This window comes from Schistocerca piceifrons, chromosome 4 (genome assembly GCF_021461385.2).
Source record: "Schistocerca piceifrons isolate TAMUIC-IGC-003096 chromosome 4, iqSchPice1.1, whole genome shotgun sequence".
Classification (NCBI taxonomy): domain Eukaryota; kingdom Metazoa; phylum Arthropoda; class Insecta; order Orthoptera; family Acrididae; genus Schistocerca; species Schistocerca piceifrons.
In genome coordinates, this window is record NC_060141.1 from 678,813,394 (window position 1) to 678,837,297 (window position 23,904).

At 39.4% G+C, this 23,904-nt stretch overlaps 1 protein-coding gene across 1 annotated transcript in view; it reads right to left on the reverse strand.

The window, feature by feature from the left end:
- LOC124794622 overlaps positions 1-23,904 on the reverse strand; it is a 212,408-nt gene that overhangs the window by 151,039 nt on the left and 37,465 nt on the right. Inside the window, exons 7-9 of the mRNA XM_047258114.1 lie at positions 17,734-17,833; positions 11,633-11,805; positions 6,552-7,497 (exon numbers count right to left, since the gene is read on the reverse strand). Of these exons, the coding sequence (XP_047114070.1) occupies positions 6,552-7,497; positions 11,633-11,805; positions 17,734-17,833 (1,219 nt within the window). The remainder of the gene's footprint in view (positions 1-6,551; positions 7,498-11,632; positions 11,806-17,733; positions 17,834-23,904) is intronic.

Below are 23,904 nucleotides of genomic sequence, written 5' to 3' on the forward strand. Positions count from 1 at the left end.
AGTATATTTTCCCTTGGAACTGTAAAACTTATCAATCCATTGAACCAATAATCAAACAACGGAAAATCCAGGATGGAATGTAACAATACGAGAGAAGGAAAGTTGCTACTCACCATACAGTGGAGGTGCTGAGTCGTGATAAGACACAATAAAAAGATTCACACCATCATAGCTTTCGGCCATTAAGGCCTTTGTCAGCAGTAGACACACACACACACACACACACACACACACACACACACACACACACACACACACACACACACACACACACACACACACACACTTGGGTGGGGAGGGGGAGGGATAGTATGGTGGGTGTGGCGGACAGTGAAGTGTTGCAGTTTAGACGGAGGGCAGGAGAGAAGGTGCGGAGGGGGGAGGGGGTAAGTAGCGGAACCAATAATGTTAATCAGGTTTAATATACAACATATAAACCACATATTTTCATTTTTCAAATGTACCTGTACTCGAATTCCACCCAACACAGCACATTGAAAACAAGACTACAAAGCATTTTTGTAGGTCAATCATAGCTCATGTCATGTGATCTTGTCATGCGATGGTAGCAGATATTCAGAGCATACGACACTTGATGCAGTCAGCCAATAGCAACATCACTGTGAAGTAACGCGAACACACAAATAAGAAAAGTTGATACTTTAAATTAATATAGGAGTACACGGTGTAGCTACAAGAAAAGCTAAGTTTTCATATGTAATATTGGTTTTTTTATGTGTTTCACATTAAGATACATCACACAAACGTACCACTAAAATTTTAAATAACAACATAAATATCTGGCCTTATGGGCTCTAAATTCTTTTCAGTGGCTTGTCCTCAAAGTGTAAAGCTTTAAATGAGAGTCAAACACTCTGTGGTGTAAGCAATTCAAAGCATATTCTAACAAGTAACATAATTCACCTTGCAAACCACCATTCGCAATATTTTCCGTAACTTCTTATAATTCATTCCAGCAGGTGCAGAGAGCACCAGAAAACTGCACATGCGCTGCTACGATGAAGTAGGAAGCCCTCATGCTCATATGTATGAAGCATTAAATCTTACATAATGTCACAAGGAGACAGGACATCACAGGATACTCCAAGAGCATCGGAATTTTGTAAACCACTTTAAAATGCGTAAATCTGTTTAAAATACAAATTTCTATGTCCAGATTAGCAAAGAACTAGGCCCCAACCTGATATTAAGCTTTTCAGTGTGGTTCTCGGGATGGACATTTTCTTGCAGTATAAGTACTATATTATCTCATGGTTGGTAATAATGTCATACGTGCCAGAAGATGAAAACATGCACTTGAAATTCAAAAAACAGTTGAAACTAGTCAATAGTGTAGAATGAAACACTTTGTTTCAAATAAACAGACTGTGTCTGCGGAAGAGATTATTAAAAGGCAAATTTCTGTAGCAAAGCAACAAAAATAGCTTCATTGTTCTGCAAGGAGATCAATGTTTGACTGCCAAAAAATGTGGAAATAAAATAAAATCAGGAAACAAACTAGTAACATATTTTAGCTTACTGTAATTATATGAATGTATTTTAATTAACTTGATATCTCCCCGGCCACAGAAATACGTTTTGTTTCCATCTGACATGAGAGCTATACACGAAGAGGAAGCACTAAAATCATATAAACGTAAACACGGGTCACGTAGACACTACCCCCCTCCCAACTCAGACTGTTCTGCACATGCGCAGATGTGGCAACTTGGACGTGGCAGCAAAAAATTTTCTGGGTAGCATCTGGCTGCACATTGCTACTGCTGACACAGCTAACAGCCACACTTCAAGTAGCCAGAAGCGGAGAAGGTATACCCATACCCGACTGAACTGCGCATGTGCACGAACCTGATGGCAACTGCTCCAACAAACCTAATTAAACATTTGTGATGTCATACTCATTGGGATCAGTTTTTTGTTATGGAGTATTGCATAGTCCTCTTCTTTGACTCATTCTGCTGCTGACAGTTGCTTATGTGTACACTGTGTTCTGTTGTAATGGCGAATTTCCTTTTGAACTTAAGTTTTATTATTACTATTATTATTTTTCTCTCGTTAACGTTTTATTGCTAAAGTATTATTCTACAGTAGCGACATACAGTAAAATTCTTTGTTACAGTATCAGATCTTAACAGTCAAAATTACAAAAATAAAACTGAAAACTAAAACAACGGAAAATTCCTAGGTTTTTCCCAGTTCTCTTCTGGATGAAAAAATTTCCCGGTTTTTTCCAGATTTCATGGATCTTGGGGTGTATACACCATGTTCTGGCTACACAGAGGAGGACTGTATTACAGTACCACACCAGATATCAACAATCAACAGTTTGTTATCAGTTGCAAATAACAAGCATGATTTTAGAGAGAGAGAGAGAGAGAGAGAGAGAGAGAGAGAGAGAGAGAGAGAGAGAGAGAGTGTGTGTGTGTGTGTGTGTGTGTGTGTGTGTGTGTGTGTGTGTGTGTGTCCAAAATTCTTTACACACATGGAGTGATCCTAGCAATGATTTCATCCGGCCCTTACAAAGAAAGAGTACTGAATTATTCAACCAATATACAATCCAATCAGATTCCGACAGAAGGGGAAAAACTTTGTGTACAAATTTCTCCTTATAAACTCAAATTCTGCTACAGATTCTTGACCCACCAATGTGTCACTGAAGCATATGACCATCAGATAATAAGGTCAAATAATTTTAATATCTGATAAGCATATACTGAGAATGTCCTAAGATGTGTGGGCTCTCAAAGGAAAAAGAGCCATTTGGCTAAGATTTGGTTTGTAGCCACATGGTGTGGAGGAAGTCCTCGAGTGGCACCACTTTAGAATAACCAAGCTAAGAGCCTTTATGTCACCCCTGTCCCACAACATAAAAAGCAGTATGAGAGATCAGCAGAGCCACCCCTGTGTGGACTACAATTTACTGTCGAAGACACACCACCTAGGAAATAAAACTCAGAGAGACATTCCCAAGACCACTTCTTAGGCAATCTCCCACCTTGTCTGTTTGGCTTTGGATCTGTCAAAGATTGGCAGAGAAGTTTGCCACCACCTTAGCTGGTAGCATGTTCTGACTCATTGTCCTGGACTCAGATGCGCACAGAACAATTACTGCACGGAAGAACAAGGTTGCATCATGAAAAAATGTAGTCCTCTACGCCAAAAATCATGTGCACCAAAACTGGAATAAATCAGCAAAATTTTGCGAGCACACAGTCTGCTCTGTGAGCACTTTTTACCTATCTGAACTATTTGCGAGCTGGACAAACTTTTTATTCACTTTTTTGTATTATTATTTTATAAACTCAAAACCCTATGAAGGATAGGCGATTACTAATGGGCAATCCAGCATTGTGGATGGGCTGTTTTCAGACACTGAAGGCTACCTCAACCTTCTTTTGTATCTATGATTCAATAAACACAAAAATTGAATTTCTACCTTTCTGTTACTGATCTGCGGCCTTCCCCTCGTTCCACATTCTATAAAAACTTAAGGCTGAAACATCTAGGTAGGTTATGTTCACCACCGAAAGTACAACAACATTTCATCTTGCTATCTCTTTAACGTGATTATATTGAGACGTATATACCTAACCTTCATTTAATATATGCCTCTTGATCCATCGACTCTGTGGCAAATTACTTGCAAAGTACCCTAGTTCGTATACGACAGCCACCACAAAATGAAGAGAGGAAAAGCAGGGTGTATATGTGGACAAGGAAAAAAAAAATCCCTGATTTCCCGATTAAAAATATGCTTTTCCCTGGTGAAAATACATCTTTTCCATGTGAAGTTACAGTATAAATTCCGTTGGAACTGTAAAACTTAATACTTCAAATAGTAGAACTTCCCGGCACTTTAGAAAATGAAATCAGAAAAAAATTGTGTTTCAGAAAGATCTTTGATGTGCAGCAACATGTATGCTGCATATTTTCGTATTATGAAAGTGAACTCCAAACAACACAGCAAATTAGTTTCCAAAGCATTAAAATCGAGATTGCAATGCACTTTTGTATGCCAATCACAGCTCATGTCACATGATCTTGCCAGCTGATGACAACAGATATTCAGAGCACAAGACACGTGATGTAGTCAACCGATAGCAACATCATTGTTAAGTAGCGCGAACACACAAATAGGAAAAGTTAACGGTTTAAATTAATACACACAGTACAGCTGCATGAAAAGCTATCATTTCACATATAATGTTAGTCTTGAAAATTAAAAATTCACAGGAAAAGCTAAGCTTTCGTATATAATATTGGTACCTTTTTTGAGTGTGTTGCATTTTAAGATGCATCACACAATGTGGCAGTAAACTTTTAAATAATGACATAAATGTCTGTTCTTCTGGGCTTCAAATTGTTCTAAATGGCTGAACCCCAAAGAGTTAAGTTTTAAATTAGAGAAGCACTTTGTGATTTAAGCAATTCATCACACATTCTGACACTTAACGTAATTCATCTCGCATAAAAGGAAATTTATTTTGAAAGTAACACTCTTCAAGCCACCGTTTGCCATATTTTCCCCATGACTTGTAAAAATAAGTTCAGTTTAGCAATTGCCAGAGAGCGCCAGAAAACAGGCATTATTGCACATGTGCAGCTTTAGTGATATAGGAAACCCGTATGTTCGTACATATATAGCATTAAGAGGTATTACATCACGTCATAAAAGAAACAGGGCACCAAAGGATACTCCGCAAGCATCAGAATGCCATAAACCATACTAAAATGCATAATGCAGCTTGAAGTGTGTATTCGTATGTCCACATTCACAACAAAACAGACCTCAACCTGATATTAAGCTTCTCAGTGTGGTTTACAGGATGCAAATTTTCTTTGAGTACCAGTACTGTATTATCTCATGTTTGGTTCTTTATTATGGCATAATGTCGCATGTGCCAGAAAATGAAAACATGCACTTGAAATTCAGCAAACAATGAAACTAGTCAACAGTGCAGAATGAAACACTTTGCTTCAAATAAACTGACAGACTCCGCGGAAAAGAGAAAGCCAAATTTCTTTAACAAACCAACAAAAATAACTTCATTGTTCTGCAAGGCGATTAATGCTCGATTGCCAAAAATGTGGAAATGGAATAAAAATCGGGAAACAAACTAATAACATATTTTAGCCTTCTGTAATTATGTTGATATATTTTAATTTACTTGATAGCTCCCGGCCACAGAAATCCATTTTGTTTTCACCTGATGTGAGAACTATAAACAAAGAGGAAACAGCAAAAGCACTGAACGTAAACATGGGTCTCATGGAGACTAACCCCTCCCCACTACAACTCAGACAGCCCAGCACATGATCGAATCTGGTAGCCTGGGAGTGACAGAAAAAATTTTCTGGGTATCATTTAGATGCTTGTTGCTACTGCTGAAACAGCTAACAGCCAGAAGCGGAAAAAGGTACTGCTCATACATGAGTAAACAGCGTATGTACTTCAGCCCAGTGGCAACTGCTCAAACGAACCTAATGTGAATAGTTGTGACAACAAGGTATTCAGAAGCAGTTTGTTATTACGTATAGCATAGTCTCTGTCCTAAAGCATTTGACACATTTTGCTGCTGGCAGACACTTGTGTGTGGACTGTATTTTGGTTTTTTCTCCCATTATGTTTTACTTCTGCAGTAGAAGGATACAGTAAAATTCTTCGTTAGAGTGTCAGTTCTTACCAACCAAAATTAGAAAAATTTAATTGAAAATTAAAACAATGAAAAATTCCCAAAATTCTAAAAAATTCCTGTGTTTTTCCCAGTTTTCTCCCAAATGAAAGAATTCCTGGGGTTTTCCCAGCACGTGTACACCCTGATAAAGGGAAAGCACATCAGATGCAAGTAAATTATATCTGTAGCAAAAGAAACTTGTAACCTTGCTATATTTAGTCAACAGTGACCACATTTTCCATTATGACTATGGAAGTAGCAGCTTCTTCCCCATTCATAATGTCAAGATCATGCTGCATGTTTTATCAATGACTCATATTTCGATAATAAATGACACAAAATAGAAGTTTGTACTTTTCAGTCCATTAATATGGATTTGAATCCTGATTGTCCAGAGTCTTACCCACATGCCACCCCTCTCAGATTTGGATTTGGATTTGAATACCACTCTAGCACAAATTTCTAAGCTTTGAAAATAGTTCAAAATGTATAAGTGGCACTGGACAGTGAAAACTTTCTGCAATTAATGGGTCAGAAGAGTAAATGCAGGAAAGGATTTGACTGGTTTCAGGATAGCGATTATGGGAAGTGGCTGGAAATGAATAAAAGAATGGTAAGAGGGAAAATGAGTACTGTAGGTGAAAGTAAGAAAAATGAAAAATTGAGAAAGAGAGATGCCAGCAGATACACAGATATAATCATAATCCATATAAAACAGAGGCGGACCCCATGTTGGCAGCTGGTATGTAGACCACAGTATGTCTCACTGACAAAAATTTCTTTCTGACCTATTATTTAATGAACTATTTGTGGGAGGGTCGGAGAAGAGCAAATGTTTAGTCTAATAAAACATACCTCTACATCCTTTTTCTGCCTTCCTAAGTCTTGTTCGGAATGATTAGGTCTGTGCTGACTGTGTGACTTAAAATTCTTCTGATGGATGTTTCTGTTTTGCGTTTTATTTCTATCACCACTTTTATCACCACCATGTTTTCGATTTCCTTGACTGTGTTCATTCCTTTTACTGGCTTCATTCTGCCCATAGCTGTTACGACCCTTGCCAGGTTCATTCTGTCCATAACTGTTACGATTCCCTTGATTATGATCATTACTCTTCCAACCAGCTTCATTTTGGCCATAACTGTTATGAGGTCTATTCTGGTTTTCACTACTGTGTGTTCTATTAACATCGCCAAAGCCAGGAGACGTGCTTGTTTTGTTACCTCGAGCATTACGTTTCTGACTGCCAGATTGCTTCGCTGTCTCATTCTGCATGTAATTATTTTGAATTTGATCATGTAAAGTATTTTGCTTTCCTGTATTATTGATTCCTAACAGTGGTGAAGGCAAGTTCCCAGACACTTCTGCATCTGCCAAACTCCTCCCTTTCACATTTTCACTAGCCAACACATTTTCTCCGTGTTGCAATGAAGGTTTGATATCCGATCTTTTGCCATAATCTCTCTTTTCATTATTTCTTAGTAAAGGCTGTGGTGTCTGCAACACTTCTGCATTTGCTGAAATTCTTTCTTCACCTTGGTGAAGTATGTCACGTTGAGCATCACTCTTCTGAGTGAAATCTCTCTCAATGCTATTACTATCCTGACCATTTCTTGGAGTGCTGGTACGATAGCTGTTATTGACTGGAAGTACTGGACACTCTGCAACTTTATTCTTATCCATTATATTCTTCCTTTGTTCAAAAACAGAGTGACTGTCTTTGTTTTCAGCAATCGTCAGTGGTGAATGAAGAGATAATGTTTTATTGGGTGATACTCCAGTGGCAGTGTTTACAATTCCCCTGAAAAAGACAAAAAGAATTGCTGCAAATGTCACAGGAAAAACATTTCAAACAAAAACTAAAGTAAGTACGTCAATTTTTGAAAATATAAGTAAACTAAAATTAGTTATATGAGAAATCCTACAACAATTCCAGTTTATTACAGACTTGATAATATGAACAGAAAGAGAAAGTAAGCATAAGATGTAGTAATGAGAGGAGATGGGTATTACTCAAATGGATTGCTATATATCCATTGTGGATGACTAACTGTGACTATGATTTAAACTGGTGGTTTATCTTGTAATAAATCTGCAACCAGTAGCTTTTTTTAATGTTTGTTGAAACATGAACATGTTTTCAAGCCACCGCTGGCTCATAAGCAGATGGAGGTGTTACAAGAACATTTCTATCTGGATAATTATTCAAATAAATAGATAACTAAAATTTTTTCATTAATAAATTACATGAAAATTAAATAAGTGACAAATAATGCCACCACATTTCTTTGGTTATTTCTTGTGCAGAATCAGTTTTGGTTCCCTCGGCTCAGTGCAGCTTCTGTTTAATAAATAACTTATTAGTGGTTTGTTCAGAAATGTGCCTTTGTGGCTCAGTGGTTTAAGTTCCAAGCAGCAAAACTTAGGCTTAGGGCGCAATCTCGGTTGGTCTTACTATTTTCTCTGTTACATATCACTCTTTCACATTTAACAATAACAATAATTCTAAGTAAAGTTGCACCATATTTCCAACTACATGCTGAAATGTAGATCCCACTGTAACTGGCTGTATAAGTCTCCTCAGAGGGGCACACCACAATGCCTAGTAAAGCACTGCAATGCTGAAACCTACCTTCGAGTCCACCAAGCTTTACCCGATTTACAGCGTAACAAATGAAACAAAAATGCTTCTAGGCAAACAGCCTCAGCAGTATGAGCTGTAATGCACTACGCAGCTGCAACGTTGAGCAGTCAGCTGATTGTCAGTACCAACAGATCAGTCAAGAGAAATTGATGTGGAATATGTTATAATTTTTTTCTGATAGCAAATGTACTTTACTATAATTATAAAAAATGGTTTTTCTGTCTTCTTACTTTGTTTATTCACTCCATATAATAAATTCACATACACAGATACTGATCAATTTTGAATAGAAATCTTTATAATAAAAAAATTATGAAAGTCGGTGGAAAACCTGTAGTGCTTCGAGGATTTTGGCGTAAATTCTAGAACCATTCGGCCTTTCACCATCTCGAACACATGATATTTTAGATGTGAGTGGAAGAAATAAACCCTATCTACTGCGCATCACCTGTGTCTGAGCAGGTTTGAAGTTTGTCATACAAAGACGGTAGACACAGCGATCAAACGGCATCGAAAAGTCGGTCGGTCCATGGAAGTCTTAATGAAAGCACACGGGAGCACCAAGGAACTTCTGTGTTATTCTGTGCTGTTTTGTAACTGTGACTATTGTTAGTGACAAAAGAACGTTTGAGTTGAGAAGACATAAGTTACTTTTAACTTGAACTCCTTAAAGGCAAGACATGTGTATGATTCCTGTGTAATACAGTTGTGGTTATCAAAACAACTCTGTTGTAATTGTAACTTAACTGTTTCTAATGTGAGGCGACAAGTGACTTACAAGAAGTCAATTGTTTATGTGAGAAGTGTGAATTTTGTTCTTTGTGGACATTCAAGTACCGATAGTTGTTGAAAAATATTCTTCGAGTACCTCATTATTTCACAATGAGAGAGAGAGAGAGAGAGAGAGAGAGAGAGAGAGAGAAGGCTTACTGTGACTAGCATCATTCTTCGGAGAAGAAGTTTATAGAGATTCCAGAAGTTGGCTATCCAGAGAAGAAGATCGGCTGCGCATTCCCAAGTAAGTCAACTTGTGTAAGAGAAGTGGCGAGTTTGCACATACACTTCACACCCTCTTAAGTCATCAAGGCGTTAGATGCCCCATACCAAAGAAGGGAGTATCGTTGCCATGCGCCACTGTCACAGATGAGCATTTGGTACATCTGATGATTCAATTCTTCCTTATGGAGGATGGAGTTAACAAACAATACAAGAACCTCTACCTAACAACTGTCTCTGACTAGATGGTTTATATAATGCACTTTTGGCACTCGCAAATAAATGGACAATATTTCATCGCTCAAGGAATTTCCAAGAACAATCTGCAATTGCCATAACAAATGCATGCTACGTTTTATGAAATAATGTCCGAAAAGGTGATGGAAGCCACATACGTTCTACAAGAGATAACCTGCTAAAAACTGGCAGTCCACAGCCATGAAATCACAGTGACCCAGGTGATGGGGTTGGGGTTGGGTTGCTTGCGGAAGGAGACCAAACAGCGAAGTCATCGATCTCATCTGAGTAGGGAAGGATGGGAAAGGAAGTCGGCCGTGCCCTTTCAAAGGAACCATCCCAGCATTTGCCTGGAGGGATTTAGGAAAATCACAGAAAACCTAAATAAGGATGGCCAGACACAGGATTGAACCGTCATCCTCCCGAATGAGACTCCAGTGTGCTAACCACTGCGCCATCTTGCTCAGTCACAGTGACCCACAGCATGGGCTACAATCCATGTCATTTTCTTACTGGCTGCCACAGCCTGGCTCCTGTCTACACCTCCCACCACTAACACGCACAAGAACTCTACGTAAGCAACCTACGATAAGAATGCAACTGGCAAAAACTCTCGATCTTCAACATTTTTCTTAGATTGTTAACACTGTCGGATATGCGTGTCACCTTGATATAACTATGCAATTTGTGTTTGTAATGCTACATAATAAGTGAACCAAGCAAGAACTCAGTTGTTCCTACTGATTAACATCACCAGACTTTGAATCTAAAGTCTCCGAAAACATTTATGGAATTCAGCTGGACATCCAAAGTCATCTGAAATGTTTTAGGATTAACTGAGTGAGCTTGCCGTTAGCATGTGGAATAGTTCTTCAATCAGACACCACCCACCTACACAATTACATAGAGCCTTGAGATTCAAAAATTTCTGAAGATACACTAGGTTCAAGTGAATAAAGTTCATAATACTGCAACACGCTTCAAACTTTTGTATCCCGAAAGTGTCAAGAGAATTTGAAGGCCTTTTCACCTTTCTAACCAATGGCAAATATTGCAGCTAAGTCTTATCCACGATTTAAAAATAAGTATTTCACTTCTATTGCTGCCTGTGACCAAGGTAGTCTCACAAACAATGTGTGTTACAACGATAAATCTCTGTAAATCAAATGAGGTTTCTAAGCATTTACTTTCTTCATCTGGTGAAGGACTTTGCCTAGTTGCTAAAAAAAAAAAAAATAGCCAATAGCCTATTTTTAAATGTGGCTGTCTGCTGTTCAACACCTCCTCTATATGGTGATTAACAATCTGTTATAATTCATGTTAAGTCACAAGATGAGTTAGAGTGAACAGAAGCACAGCTACTCGTGTTATCTGTCTTAATCCATACCTTTCTACTTTAAGAATAGCATGGTATTTTGGGGTGGCGAAAGTATAACTTGGAGATATCTACACAATAGCTCCTTAAATCAGTATACCAACCACATTCGTCAGGCAGTAAGCAAAAACCGTTTTTAAATCAAAAACTTAAAATTTTATGATAGGAGTACCAGTGGATCCAGTTCACAGCAGAGAGAACAGTCTCCTGCAGATAGCGAACTGCATCTTAGCTCAAATAATGGTTCAAGACATGTTCGTAATTATGACCTTTATTTAACCAGTCAATATCAGTGCCCACTAAACAAGCAATAACGAACTATTCCAAGTCCACTAGACTGTAGCATGGTGGATTCCAGCAAGACGACTGAAACAGTAGTTACTTCGCTACTACACTAAGTATCAGGTATCAGCCTTTTTAAAAAAAATCTGGATGAGGAAAGCATGAGCAAATTAAGGTAGAGCAATTAAACAGAGTTCTGAAAAGTGATTGAATATGTGTTGTATTACTTTAGCGAACAGTCTCAGAATACTTCCAACAGGTGACAATTAGCATGAGCTGGAAAGGAGGTGAGGGGCAGGAAACCATTTAAATAAGTGTTCCACTTAATGGAACATACAGATACTTAGTTGGAAAAAGAACACTTCTCTGAGAAGTTTCATTTCAAGTATTCTACATACTTACGGTGGAGCTACACAGTTGGGTTTGTGGTTTGGCCAGTCATTCCTTTGGCATTCTTCTGAACAATAAAAATCCCCACATCGTGCACATACAGAAGTCGTTAATCTTCCACATGCCAAACAAGCTCGGCAAGCTCTTGCTCTTAAATGTACAGGATCACCATAAACATATTTACCCTGTAATAAAAAGTAAAAATTTAAAACTTTCATAAAAATGAATGAGGAGAAGTTTGTGAGGAATTTGGTCATTCTTTCATCCATAAACTACCCCATTCCATACATCTCATCAGGAAGGAGTCTTCAGGTATGTGTGTAGAATTTAATTACACTCTACCTGACAAAAGCAGCCACTACACTTCTGAACATGTTTTGAGAAAACTGCCTTGAATAATTACACAGCCCATGCTTGAAGAAAATATTTTAGATCTTGTAATTACAAACAGGCCTGATCTTATTGACGATTTCAGTATGGGAACAGTATCATCACAGTGACGACAGTTACTAAAGTTAATAAATCTGTTGAGAAGGCCAGAAGTGAGTATATGCTAGAAAAAGCAGATAAGCAGTTGTTAGCATTCCACTTAGATAATGAATGGAAATCATTTAGCTTCATTATGATGGATATAGACGGATTACGGGCAAAGTTTAAACTGACTGTAAATCCCACTGCAGAGACATATGTCCCAAGTACGTGAATGTATGGGAAGGACCCTCTATGGTTTAATAACCAATTTCAAAAATGCTGAGGAAACAGACTGTTTCACTCTTTGGTCAAAAAACAGTCCACAAATGTTGACAGGTAAAAGTAAGTAGAACTGCATGCATCTGTAGAAGATAAGTGCATGAAGCTATAACAACTTCCTCCAACATACAATAGTGAAAGAGCCAGCGAAGAACCCAAGAAAATTCTGGTCAAAGGTAAAATCGCTAAGCAGGTTGAAGGCTTCTTTCCAGTGGCAATAGAGGAAAGTTGAAGTTCTAAATTTCACATTTAAGAAATCATTCACACCAGAGGATCGTACAAACACATCGTTTGACCATTTTACAGATTCCAGCATGGAGGACATAGAAATTGCATTTGTGGCGTAGAGAAGCAACTGAAAGAATCGAAAACAAATAGGTCACCAGATCCACATAGTACCCCTATTTGTAATTTTGTCAAAAACTGACATTTTGACCTGTGGCTGTGAACAAAACATAAGATGAGGATACCAGCAACCAGCCACTTTTTACAATGCTATCTATTTATTTACAGTGCCGTTACTGGTTTCGAAGCAACAGGTTCATATTCAGACGACTAGTTCACATTTTTCCATTAGCTTTCGTCTTTTGTTTCCCCAATTGACAAAATTTTCTTGGGGTGGCGGTGCCCTGCAACCAAATCAAGATGTGAAACAAAAGGCAAAGCTAATGTAAAATGTGAACTAGCCATCTGAAGATGAACCTGTTGGTTCAAAACTGGCAAAAGCACTATTTAAATAAATAGATAGCATTGTGAAGAGTGGCTGGTTGCTGTTATCTTCTATGTAAGAGTCAACCTATAGTCCCTTTTGATTGTACAGAGAGTACTCTGCAGCACTGGCCCCATAGCTTGCATTTAACGCGAGTGTCTCCCCCAGCAAAAAGTCTCAAGCGAATGGAAAAAACCAAAGGTAACTCCTGTATATAGTTATTGTTGTTGTGGTCTTCAGTCCTGAGACTGGTTTGATGCAGCTCTCCATGCTACTCTATCCTGTGCAAGCTTCATCATCTCCCAGTACCTCCTGCAACCTACATCCTTCTGAATCTGCATAGTGTATTCATCTCTTTGTCTCCCTCTACGATTTTTACCCTCCACGCTGCCCTCCAGTAATAAATTGGTGATCCCTTGAAGCCTCAGAACATATCCTACCAACCGATCCCTTCTTCTAGTCAAGTTGTGCCACAAACTTCTCTTCTCCCCAATTCTACTCAATACCTCCTCCCATCTAATTTTCAGCATTCTTCACCAATTTTCGAAAGCTTCTATTCTCTTCTTATCCAAACTATTTATCGTCCATTTTTCACTTCCATACATGGCTACACTCCATACAAATACTTTCAGAAACAACTTCCTGACAAATCTATACTCCATGTTAACAAATTTCTCTTCTTCAGAAATGCTTCCTTGCCATTGCCAGTCTACACTTTATATCCTCTCCACTTCGACCAACATCAGTTATTTTGCTCCCCAAATAGCAAAACTCCTTTACTACTCTAATTGTCTCATTTCCTAATCTAATTCCCTCAGCATCAACTGACTACATTCCATTATCCTAGTTTTGCTTTTGTTGATGTTCATCTTACATCCTCCTTTCAAGACACCGTCCATTCCATTCAACTGCTCTTCTAAGTCCTTTCCTGTCTCTGACATAATTACAATGTCATCGGCGAACCTCAAAGTTTTTATTTCTTCTCCATGGATTTTAATACCTACTCCAAATTTTTCTTTTGTTTCCTTTACTGTTTGCTCAATATACAGATTGAATAACATCACAGAGAGGCTACAACCCTGTCTCACTCCCTTCCCAACCACTGCTTCCCTTTCATGACCCTCGACTCTTGTAACTGCCATCTGGTTTCTGTACAAATTGTAAATAGACTTTCGCTCCCTGCATTTTACCCCTGCCACCTTCAGAATTTGAAAGACGGTATTCCAGTCAACATTGTCAAAGGCTTTCTCTAAGTCTACAAATGCTAGAAACATAGGTTTGCCTTTCCTTAATCATTCTTCTAAGATAAGTTGTAGGGTCAGTATTGCCTCACGTGTTCCAATATTTCTACGGAATCCAAACTGATCTTCCTCGAGGTCGACTTCTACCAGTTTTTCCATTCGTCTGTAAAGAATTCGCGTTATTATTTTGCAGCCATGACTTACTAGCTTGGTAATTTTAACATCTGTCAACAAATGGTTTCTTTGGGATTGGAAGTATTATATTCTTCTTGAGGCCTGAGGGTATTTCGCCTGTCTCATACATCTTGCTCACCAGATGGTAGAGTTTTGTCAGGACTGGCTCTCCCAAGGCTGTCAGTAGTTCTATTGGAATGTTGTCTACTCTCAGGGCCTTGTTTCGACTCATGTCTTTCAGTGCTCTGTCAAACTCTTCAAGCAGTATCATATCTCCCATTTCATCTTCAACTACATCCTCTTCCATTTCCATAATATTGGCTCAAGTAAATTGCCCTTGTGTAGGCCCTCTATGTACCCCTTCCACCTTTCTGCTTTCCCTTCTTTGCTTAGAACTGGGTTTCCATCTAAGCCCTTGATATTAATGCAAGTGGTTCTGTTTTCTCCAAAGGTCTCTCTAATTTTCCTGTAGGCAGTATCTATCTTACCCCTAGTGATATGCGCCTCTACATCCTTACATTTGTCCTCTAGCCATCCCTACATAGCCATTTTGCACTTCCTATCGATCTCATTTTTGTGAATTTTGTATTCCTTTTTGCCTGCTTCATTTACTGCATTTTTATATTTTCTCCTTTCATCAATTACATTCAATATTTCTTCTGTTACCCAAGGATTTCTACTAGCCCTCGTCTTTTTACCTACTTGATCCTCTGCTGCCTTCACTACTTCATCCCTCAAAGCTACCTATTCTTCTTATACTGTATTTCTTTCCTCCATTCCTGTCAATTGTTCCCTTATGCTCTCCCTGAAACTCTGCTCAACCTGTGGTTCTTTATGTTTATCCAGGTCCCATTCTCCTTAAATTCCCACCTTTTGGTAGTTTCTTCATCTTTAATGTAAAGTTCATAACCAATAGATTGTGGTGAGAGTCCACATCTGCCCCTGGAAAAGTCTTACAATTTAAAATCTGGTTCCTAAATCTCTGTAGATGCAGGTCACTTCCGTAATCTGGAGGGATCGACGAGAGGGAGGAGGGAGGGGATTGGGGGGGGGGGGGGGGGGGGAGATGTGTGCTTAAATTAAGAATTAGTAGGAGTAATACATTCAAATGGGAAAGATGATGAAGGTCTCTTTACTCATATGATTATAAATAGAAACAACATCCATCAATGATGGATCAGGTTTTGGGGCAGTTAGAAGTGGAAAAGAAATTAGAAGTGGAAAAGAAATTACAAGTGAACAGAAAATATGTGAAAACACAACAAAAATGTGACAGTCTCTACATATTGAAATTTTTAACAAGGGAAAGGAATATAAAGGCAAAATTAATTATGAATGTGGGACTGGCAGAAAGAAACTAAAGAAGAGAGACGCTTCTGCACCACAAAGAGCATTCACACTGCACAGTTGCCTGCACTGAGAATTACTTGTGTCTCTTATACACATCCACACATTAGAAAACTAATGCATTAAATAAACAAATTGGACTAATGAATGACATAATCTGTGAACTTATGGATTTCTTGGTTATGAAAGTGACTTAAATCTTCTGGCCAATACTGTCCATTCACAGTCAACTTCAATCTTCAACCAACGAAGTATGCAGAGGCACTGTAGTAGCCAATGCCGTATGTGATGTTTCATTTCAGTGTCCTATTCAAACTGTTTATTCTAATCTAGAGAGAGAGTGAAGGAACAGTTTCTGACCTATCACTCAAATGATACACAATTCTTTTTGTCAGCAGAGGGTTTATGTACTGCGTGAGGCAGATGGGAGGCTACTCTCCTACAGCATTCCTCCCACCCAATGATCAATATGTTGTTCACTCTCTTGATACATCTATTCATCACTTCCCCTTTTAAAGAACTTAGGCTAAGAGATCCTGACATGTATGCCATTACTTAAAATGTTACCAACACATCGTCGCTGGAGACAAAGTTCCAAGGTTTATTATTCTTTACCTTTATTGTAGCTCTATGATAGATTACAAATTTTACCATAATGAGAAAGTATAACTAACCTTCCAAAAAAGATGTGATACAAGTTCTTGGACAATTTCACATGTTGATGGCTTTTGTAAGGAAAAGTTTTTAACATTTAGACATGCGGAGAGGTATGTTGCACCAGGGAAATACAAACTTCACTGCCCACCCCCCCCCTCACCGTTTTTACAGCAGACTGTCTCGTCTTCTCCAAACAAATCATTCAAACCTGTGTTGGATGCTGCTCTGTCACAAAACTTTTACCCGGAAAGTGTCACCCCGCAGGTCAATTGCTGATAATTGCCCTTTTCTTCAGATTATTTTCACTCAGCTGTTTCTCCCACCAATCCAGAATCATTCAATTCATCATATAAAGTTCCCAAAATTCCTTATTCACTCAACAAATACAGCATGCTTGCAGCAGACTTACAGAAAACATCAAAATCTAAGGAGTACACACACAAATCTTAGAACAATGCACTCCATCACAACAGGAGCTGTTACATTCATTACTAATTTTCTTGAAGCAATTCTATAAACTGACAATGAGAGCAGTACCTGTCAAAGGACAGGTCGTGAGATGTCTATACACTGTCTTGATACAAAAACTGTCCAGTTACTGAACAATAGGTGACATGTATCTTGAAATATCACAGCCCAAGGTATACTAGGGCACAGTCTTTTAAATGCAGTGTCATGGCCCAAGTTATGCTCAGGCCTGGCCACCAAAATCTCAACAGTATGCCTGATAGGCAGCAAATGTAATTTTTCAAAACCAATCATAAGCATGTTTCAATCAGTTATAGTTCCCTAAAGACATTTTTATTTATAAACTTTTAATATAGTTACACAAGTCCCGAAGGTAACACTATTTTTTTTCTCTCTCTCTCTCTCTCTCTCTCTCTCTCTCTCTCTCTCTCTCTCTCTCTCTCTCTCTCTCTCTCTCTCTCTCTTTTTTGTCTGTAATTGAGTAGTACCCAATCCTGTAAAAAAAAATTGTGCACATTTATATACCATTTTTGCTATCATCAAAGGGACACGTTACCATACAACTCAGTTATCAAGTAAGAATACTAAGCACACCATTTTAAGATTACCAGATTCTAGACTGCAGAGCACAGCTTCATTTAAGACTTAATTTCTGTATTTTTAATTGTAAGTGATGGACACAAAGAGTTTCTTCATAATGACCCATTGAGGCCATCCTTTACAAACAACAACAACAACAACAATAATAATAATAAAAACATACGTACACTTTGTCTTCTGATTGTATTTTCAAGCTCATCAGAACTGTTGACCACAGGCTCCGGAGTGTGAAACAGTGATTGTCTCTTTACACCTGGTCTGTCCGCACTATAATTTAATACAATCAATATATTACATATATGCAATCATCATTTTGCCACAATTAATAACCTGCTCAAATTTCCTCTAAAGGTGCATAGTAAATATATCTATAAATGCAGTCAACTACTACGATTTTTTTAAGCTCACTAATAAATGTACATAATTCATGTATCCCTGGTCCCTTACATCAGATCACCACGGAATTCTAAGTAACAGCCTTCTTCCATAACTGATTTGTGTTTAAGCACACACACTAATGCGGAGTCAGAACTACCTGGTAAAAAATACTTGTAAACTTTCTTATGAGGAAACAAAGTGACTGGACAGTTCTTGCCTTCTGGAGATGAAATTTCCAGACTACCAGCATGCATTTCAAAAATCATGCCAAACTTTCAGACCTACTCTTTCTTACCTCATGGAGGAGACCTGGGAGATTTGGGAAGGACAGTAAAGAATAACAGGCCACACAGACTTCATACTGAGAGAGGTCCACCCGCTGTGAAGACAAAAGCCTTTGCATAGATTTTTTTCCTCTCTCCTTTTCCTGAACATGTGGGTTCCTCTCAGTAGGGGATCTGAGTTACCTGCTCATTTTCAAACCTTCCCAAACCATTCATTTCCTTCTCTGAGAAAGAAATATGCAAGCTAGAAGATGGAAAATGTGCACTTGAAATGAAGTGAACAGTTGAAACTAGCCAACACTTTGTTTCAAATAAATTGACTGCCTCAGTAGAAACAATTAATAAAAGCCAAATCTCTTTAGCAAACCGGCAAAAATAACTTCATTGTTCTGTAAGGTGATTAATGCTTGACTGTCAAAGGTGGAAATGAAATCTGGAACTATTAACATATTTTAGCCTGCTATAATTATGCGAACTAATTCATTTGACAGCTCCCGGCCACAAAAATCCGTTTTGTTATCATTTAACGTGAGAGCAATAAACGAAGAGGAAAAAACAAAATCACCGAACATAAACAAAGGTCACGTGGAGATGACCCACCTCCCCATCACAACTCGGACTGCTCTGTGCATCAGCCCGGGATCTATGATATTTCCGAACAGTGGCAATATTAAGTAGTGGCGCCCAGCCACACTTCCGTAACCAGAAGCGGGAGAAGGTACTACTCATATGCAACTCAACTGCACATGTACAAGAGCCCGCCCGCAACTGCTCAATCGAATCTAATTTAAACAGTTGTCACGTCACGCTCATCGGATGCAATTTGTTATAAAGCTTGCATAGTGTTCCTAAAGCCTTTGACACGGTTTACTGTTGGCAGACGCTTGTATGAGCACTGTTTTGTTGTTGTATATGGCGCATTTCCTTTGGAACTTAAGTTGTTTTTTTTCCCCCCTCTCCAGTTCATGTTTTGTTGCTGCAGTATTATTCTGCAGTAGCAGGATACAATAATATCCTTTGTTGGAGTATTGGTTCTTACCAGTCAAAATCTCAAAAATTTAACTGAAAACTAAAGCAATGAAAAATTCCCGGAATTCTAAACAATTCCCGGGCATTTCCCTGTTTTCTCCCAGATGAAGCAATTCCCGGGTTTTCCCGGATCTCCTGGGTCGTATACACCCTGTCTGAGGTCTGTATAAAAAAAAAAGAAACATGGGAAAGGTACCAGGCAAGCAGATTTTGATAAATTCCTAAAAAACTCACTGGAGTATGGTACTACTGTGCACCATTAATCAAAATTAGCCCCAAATATAAATAGAAAAAGAAACAGCTAAAATACTATACAGATGAGGTGGCTCTCATTAGGGATGAGATACTCCGACTGTATAGAAAATATAAGAATTCTTGTAGAGGAGGGCCTGAGCTGAATTACACTTCTTACTGAGCTTGTTTACAATGTAAAAATAACTACAAGACAAACTGATTCTGGTCAAAAAACTTTCATGTTAACATCACACAAAAGGTGCTCCCAACAAATGCAAAGTTGTGTAGGACACAATTATTCAAGTAAAGTCTGAAACTCACACACAAGATGCAGTGCTGGTCCACAAAGAACTTTCTACCATCAATGAACGAGCTGAAAGACTATCAACCAAACTGGTGCTTGTGCTTTAGATCATCTTGGTGCTGATTCTCATAATAAGTATGCCATCTACTGGAATTTTGTCACCCCCAAGGATATAAAATCTGTGTCAAGATTCTCAAACTGCAGAAATATGGACTGTTATTGCTTCCCTATACACAATTAAAACAGCAACACATTTTTATCTGTCAACATCTTTCTTTCATTTTTAATGTGTGTTTAGAACCTAGAGTTTTGCCTGATGCACTCAAAGCTGCTTAAGAGATACCAGTCTTTAGAAAGGGAGATCAGCATCTGCCCCCAAAATGTAGATCTATTTTTACTGTCCCAAATATCTTCACAGTTTTTGGGACTCCAAAGAACAACAAGCTACGTAACTACTTCAGAAAGCACAACACACAATTTGGATTCCAACATAGCAAAAATACCACTACAGCTGATGCTGAAGTTTATAACCAAGTTTTAACTGCATTTGAAAGTAAGAATCCAGTGTCAATTGTACTTTGTGATCTCTGCAAAGGCTTCAACTCTGCTTAAAAAACTGGCATATTATGGCATTCCACCTTTAGCTTCAATCAACTCATCTAAGCAACATGAGGTAGTTTCAATTGGGTAAAAACAGATACTCCTCACTGAAGGAAGTTTGGACTGGAGAGCCATTGGGCTTGGTGTCCACTTTTTTCTTGGCCACAGTTTGTTGGTGGCCATTCATATGGACAGACAGCTTGATGGTTGTCATGCTTACATAGAATGCAGCACAGTGGTTGCAGCTTAGCTTGTAGACCACAAGACTGGATTCACAGTTAGCCCTACCTTTGATGGGATAGATGATAATAGTGACCGGACTGGTGTAGGTGATTGTGGGAGGATGAATGGGACAGGTCTTGCATCCAAGTCTATTACAGCGATGTGAGCCATGACGTAAGGGGTTGGGAGTAGGGGTTGTGTAGGGATGGACAAGTACATTATGTAAGTTTGGTGGATGGCAGAATGCCACTGTGGGAAGGGTGGAAAGGATAGTGGGCAGGACATTTCTCATTTCAGGGCACGACGAGGGGTAGTCTAATCCCTAGAAGACAATATAATTCAGTTGCTTCAGTCCTGGGTGGTAACGAGTTACAAAGGGAATGCTCCTCTGTAGCCAGAGTATGAGACTTTAGGAGATGGTGGGAGACTGGAAAGATAAGCCATGGGAGATTTGTTTTTCTACAAGGTTGGCAGGATAATGACAGTCTGAAGACTTCAGTACGACCCTCGGTATATTTTGAGAGGGACCACTCGTCACTGCAGATGTGACAATCACAGATGGCTAGTCTGTATGGAAGGGACTCCTTAGCATGGAATGAGTGGCAACTGTCGAAGTGGAGATATTGCTGATGGTTAATAGGTTTGATATGGACAGACGTACTGACGTAGCACTCTGAGGTGGTGGTTAACATCTAGGAAGATGGCTTATTGGGTTGAGTAGGACCAGGTGAAGCAAATGGGGGAGAAGTTGTTGAGGTTCTGGAGGAATGTGTACAGGGTGTCCTCACCTACAATCCAGTTAGCAAAGATGTCATCAATGAATCCGAACCAGGAAAGGGATTTAGGAATCTGTGTTTTTAAGAAGGATTCCTCTAGGTGGCCCATGAATGGGTTGGCATAAGATGGTGTCATGCGGGTGCCCACAGCCGTACCCCAGATTTGTTTGTACGTAATGCCTTCAAAGGAGAAGTAATTGTGGGTGAAGATATAGTTGGTCATGGAGACTAGGAAGGACGGTGTTTGGAATCTGTTGGGTGTTGCGAAAGATAGTGCTCAATAGTGTTCATATGCATTAGGGATTTTGTGTAAAGGGAGGTGGCATCAATAGTGATTAGCAGAGCAGGAACTTTGAGAGTCTGTGGAAGAAATGGTTGGTATATTTTATATAGGAGGGTAGGTTCCAGGTAATAGGTTGAATGTGTTTTTATGTGAGACCAGAGATTCTCTCAGTGGGGGCACAGTACCCCGCCACAATGGGATGTCCTGGGTGGTTGGGTTTAAGGACTTTAGGAAGTATGTAGAAGATAGCAGTGTGGAGAGTGGTAGAGGTGAGCAGAGAGATGGAGTCCTGGGAGAGGTTCTGGGATGGGTTTAAGGATTTGAGGAGTGAATAGAGATTCTGCTGGATTTCTGGAATGGAATCATGGTGTCAAAGTTTGTAGATGGATGCATCTGACAGCTGGCAGAGTCCACTCACCATGTAATCCTTGCGGTTCAAAACAACAGTGGCAGAGCCTTTGTCCGCAGGTAGGATTATAAGGTCGGGGTCAGTTTTTAGATGGTGGACTGCAGTTCTTTCTGCAGATGTAACTTTAGTTTGCACGTTGAGGGATTTGGGGAAAGATGGTGAGGCAAGGTTCAAGGTTAAGAAGTTCTGAAAAGTTAAGAGGGGGTGATTTGTGAGCACTGGGGGTGGATCACAGCTGGATGCAGGAGTGAACTGAGTCCAGCAGGGTTCAACATTGGCCTCTGGTTGAGTCCAACTGGTAGGGTTGGTGGTGAAAACGTTTTTCCACTGTAGGGACAGGGTGTAGGAGAGAAGGTCTGTTAACTAGTCCTGCATGACTAAATCTGGGAGTGGGGCGAAAGGAAGGCATTTGGAAAGGACTGATCTCTCTGTGGGGGTAGGGCTTCTGGGGTAAAGGTTCACGGCTGTGTTTCAGGTCTGTTTAGGTACTGCAATCTGTTTGGTAGTGGAAGGGAGTTTTGGAGGGTGGGGTAAATGTTTTACGTTTAAGAGACAGGGTTCATCAGCTATGAGGGGATGTGGGAGAGACTTGGAGGTTGTGAAGGTGGTGAACAGTGGTTCTCCGAGGAGGGAGTAGGAAGTGAGCAGGGTGGAGAGTTTTTTGAGGTGGTATTGTGCATATTGCTCTAGTTCCTGGAGGGCAAGAGTTTGAAAGTGTTATCTGTTCCAGGGGTTTGGAATTGCACAGCAGGAGAATTTTGCAGATGGCGAGAAGGTACTGCAAAACATTTGGGCTTGGTTGATATGGTTCTGCAGGCCTATGCTGGTGAGGGTTAAGAATTGGCAGAATCTGAACACAAAGAGGTCACTTTGGAAAGAGGGGTGGCAGCTGGAGATGATTAATTTGCTGGTAAGGCCATCTGGGGGGATTCCATGAGCCAAGCAACAACACAAGAAGAGTATGTGGCACTTGGTTCTATCTAGGGACAAGGAAACTTTTCTGTACTGACGCAGATGGAAGGAGAAAGGATCAATGGTGGTGGAAAAAATTGAATAAATTATATAAATAACATAGAATTACATCCAGAAATTGGCAAAAATACACCCAAATACATGAGGGATGAAATGGATGCAAAAGAGAGAAACACTGAAATCTGAAGGAGCTGACAATGGCAAAAGGTGAAAACTCACTAAAATTGGCTTGAAGTCACAATGATATCAAAGAACATGCGTATTACTGTGGGTAGCAGATCTGAGGGTGGGTAAGTGTGAAAAAGGGGAACAGCAGATGTGACTGGATGAGGCAGAATTAATGGGTGTGAACAGGGATAGAACGGAGAAAGAGTGGGGATGGAGAGGGGTTTGTAGGATGAGATACAAAATATTGTGGCACCGGAAAAGTGTTGGAAATAACACGTGAAAATACGGGAGTGTGACACAGGGACAGTGATCAATTTGAAGGTATATGATTAATGATATCAGCAGGAATAATGTGGGACTTAAAGATACTGAACCAACAATCAGCGTGGTCTTGTAGCCATCTGTTGTGTGCAACCGCAATGGTTGATAGAGTGTGGTTTGAAAATAGAGCGTGCAGTGCAGTTTGTAAGGCAACAAAAGAAACACAGGGAAGGAGAGAAAGAAGGATGGATATTGAGTATAAAAATGCATGAGCCGTGTGTGGCTCGTGTTCCTGCCTTCGTGTATTTTACACACTGATTTTAACGTACTTCCACCTCACTACGTTCATTTAAATTACTACTGTCACCGAGTTGCTGCTTTGCCTGACCGTGGGCGGCACTAGCAGCGTGTATCGATA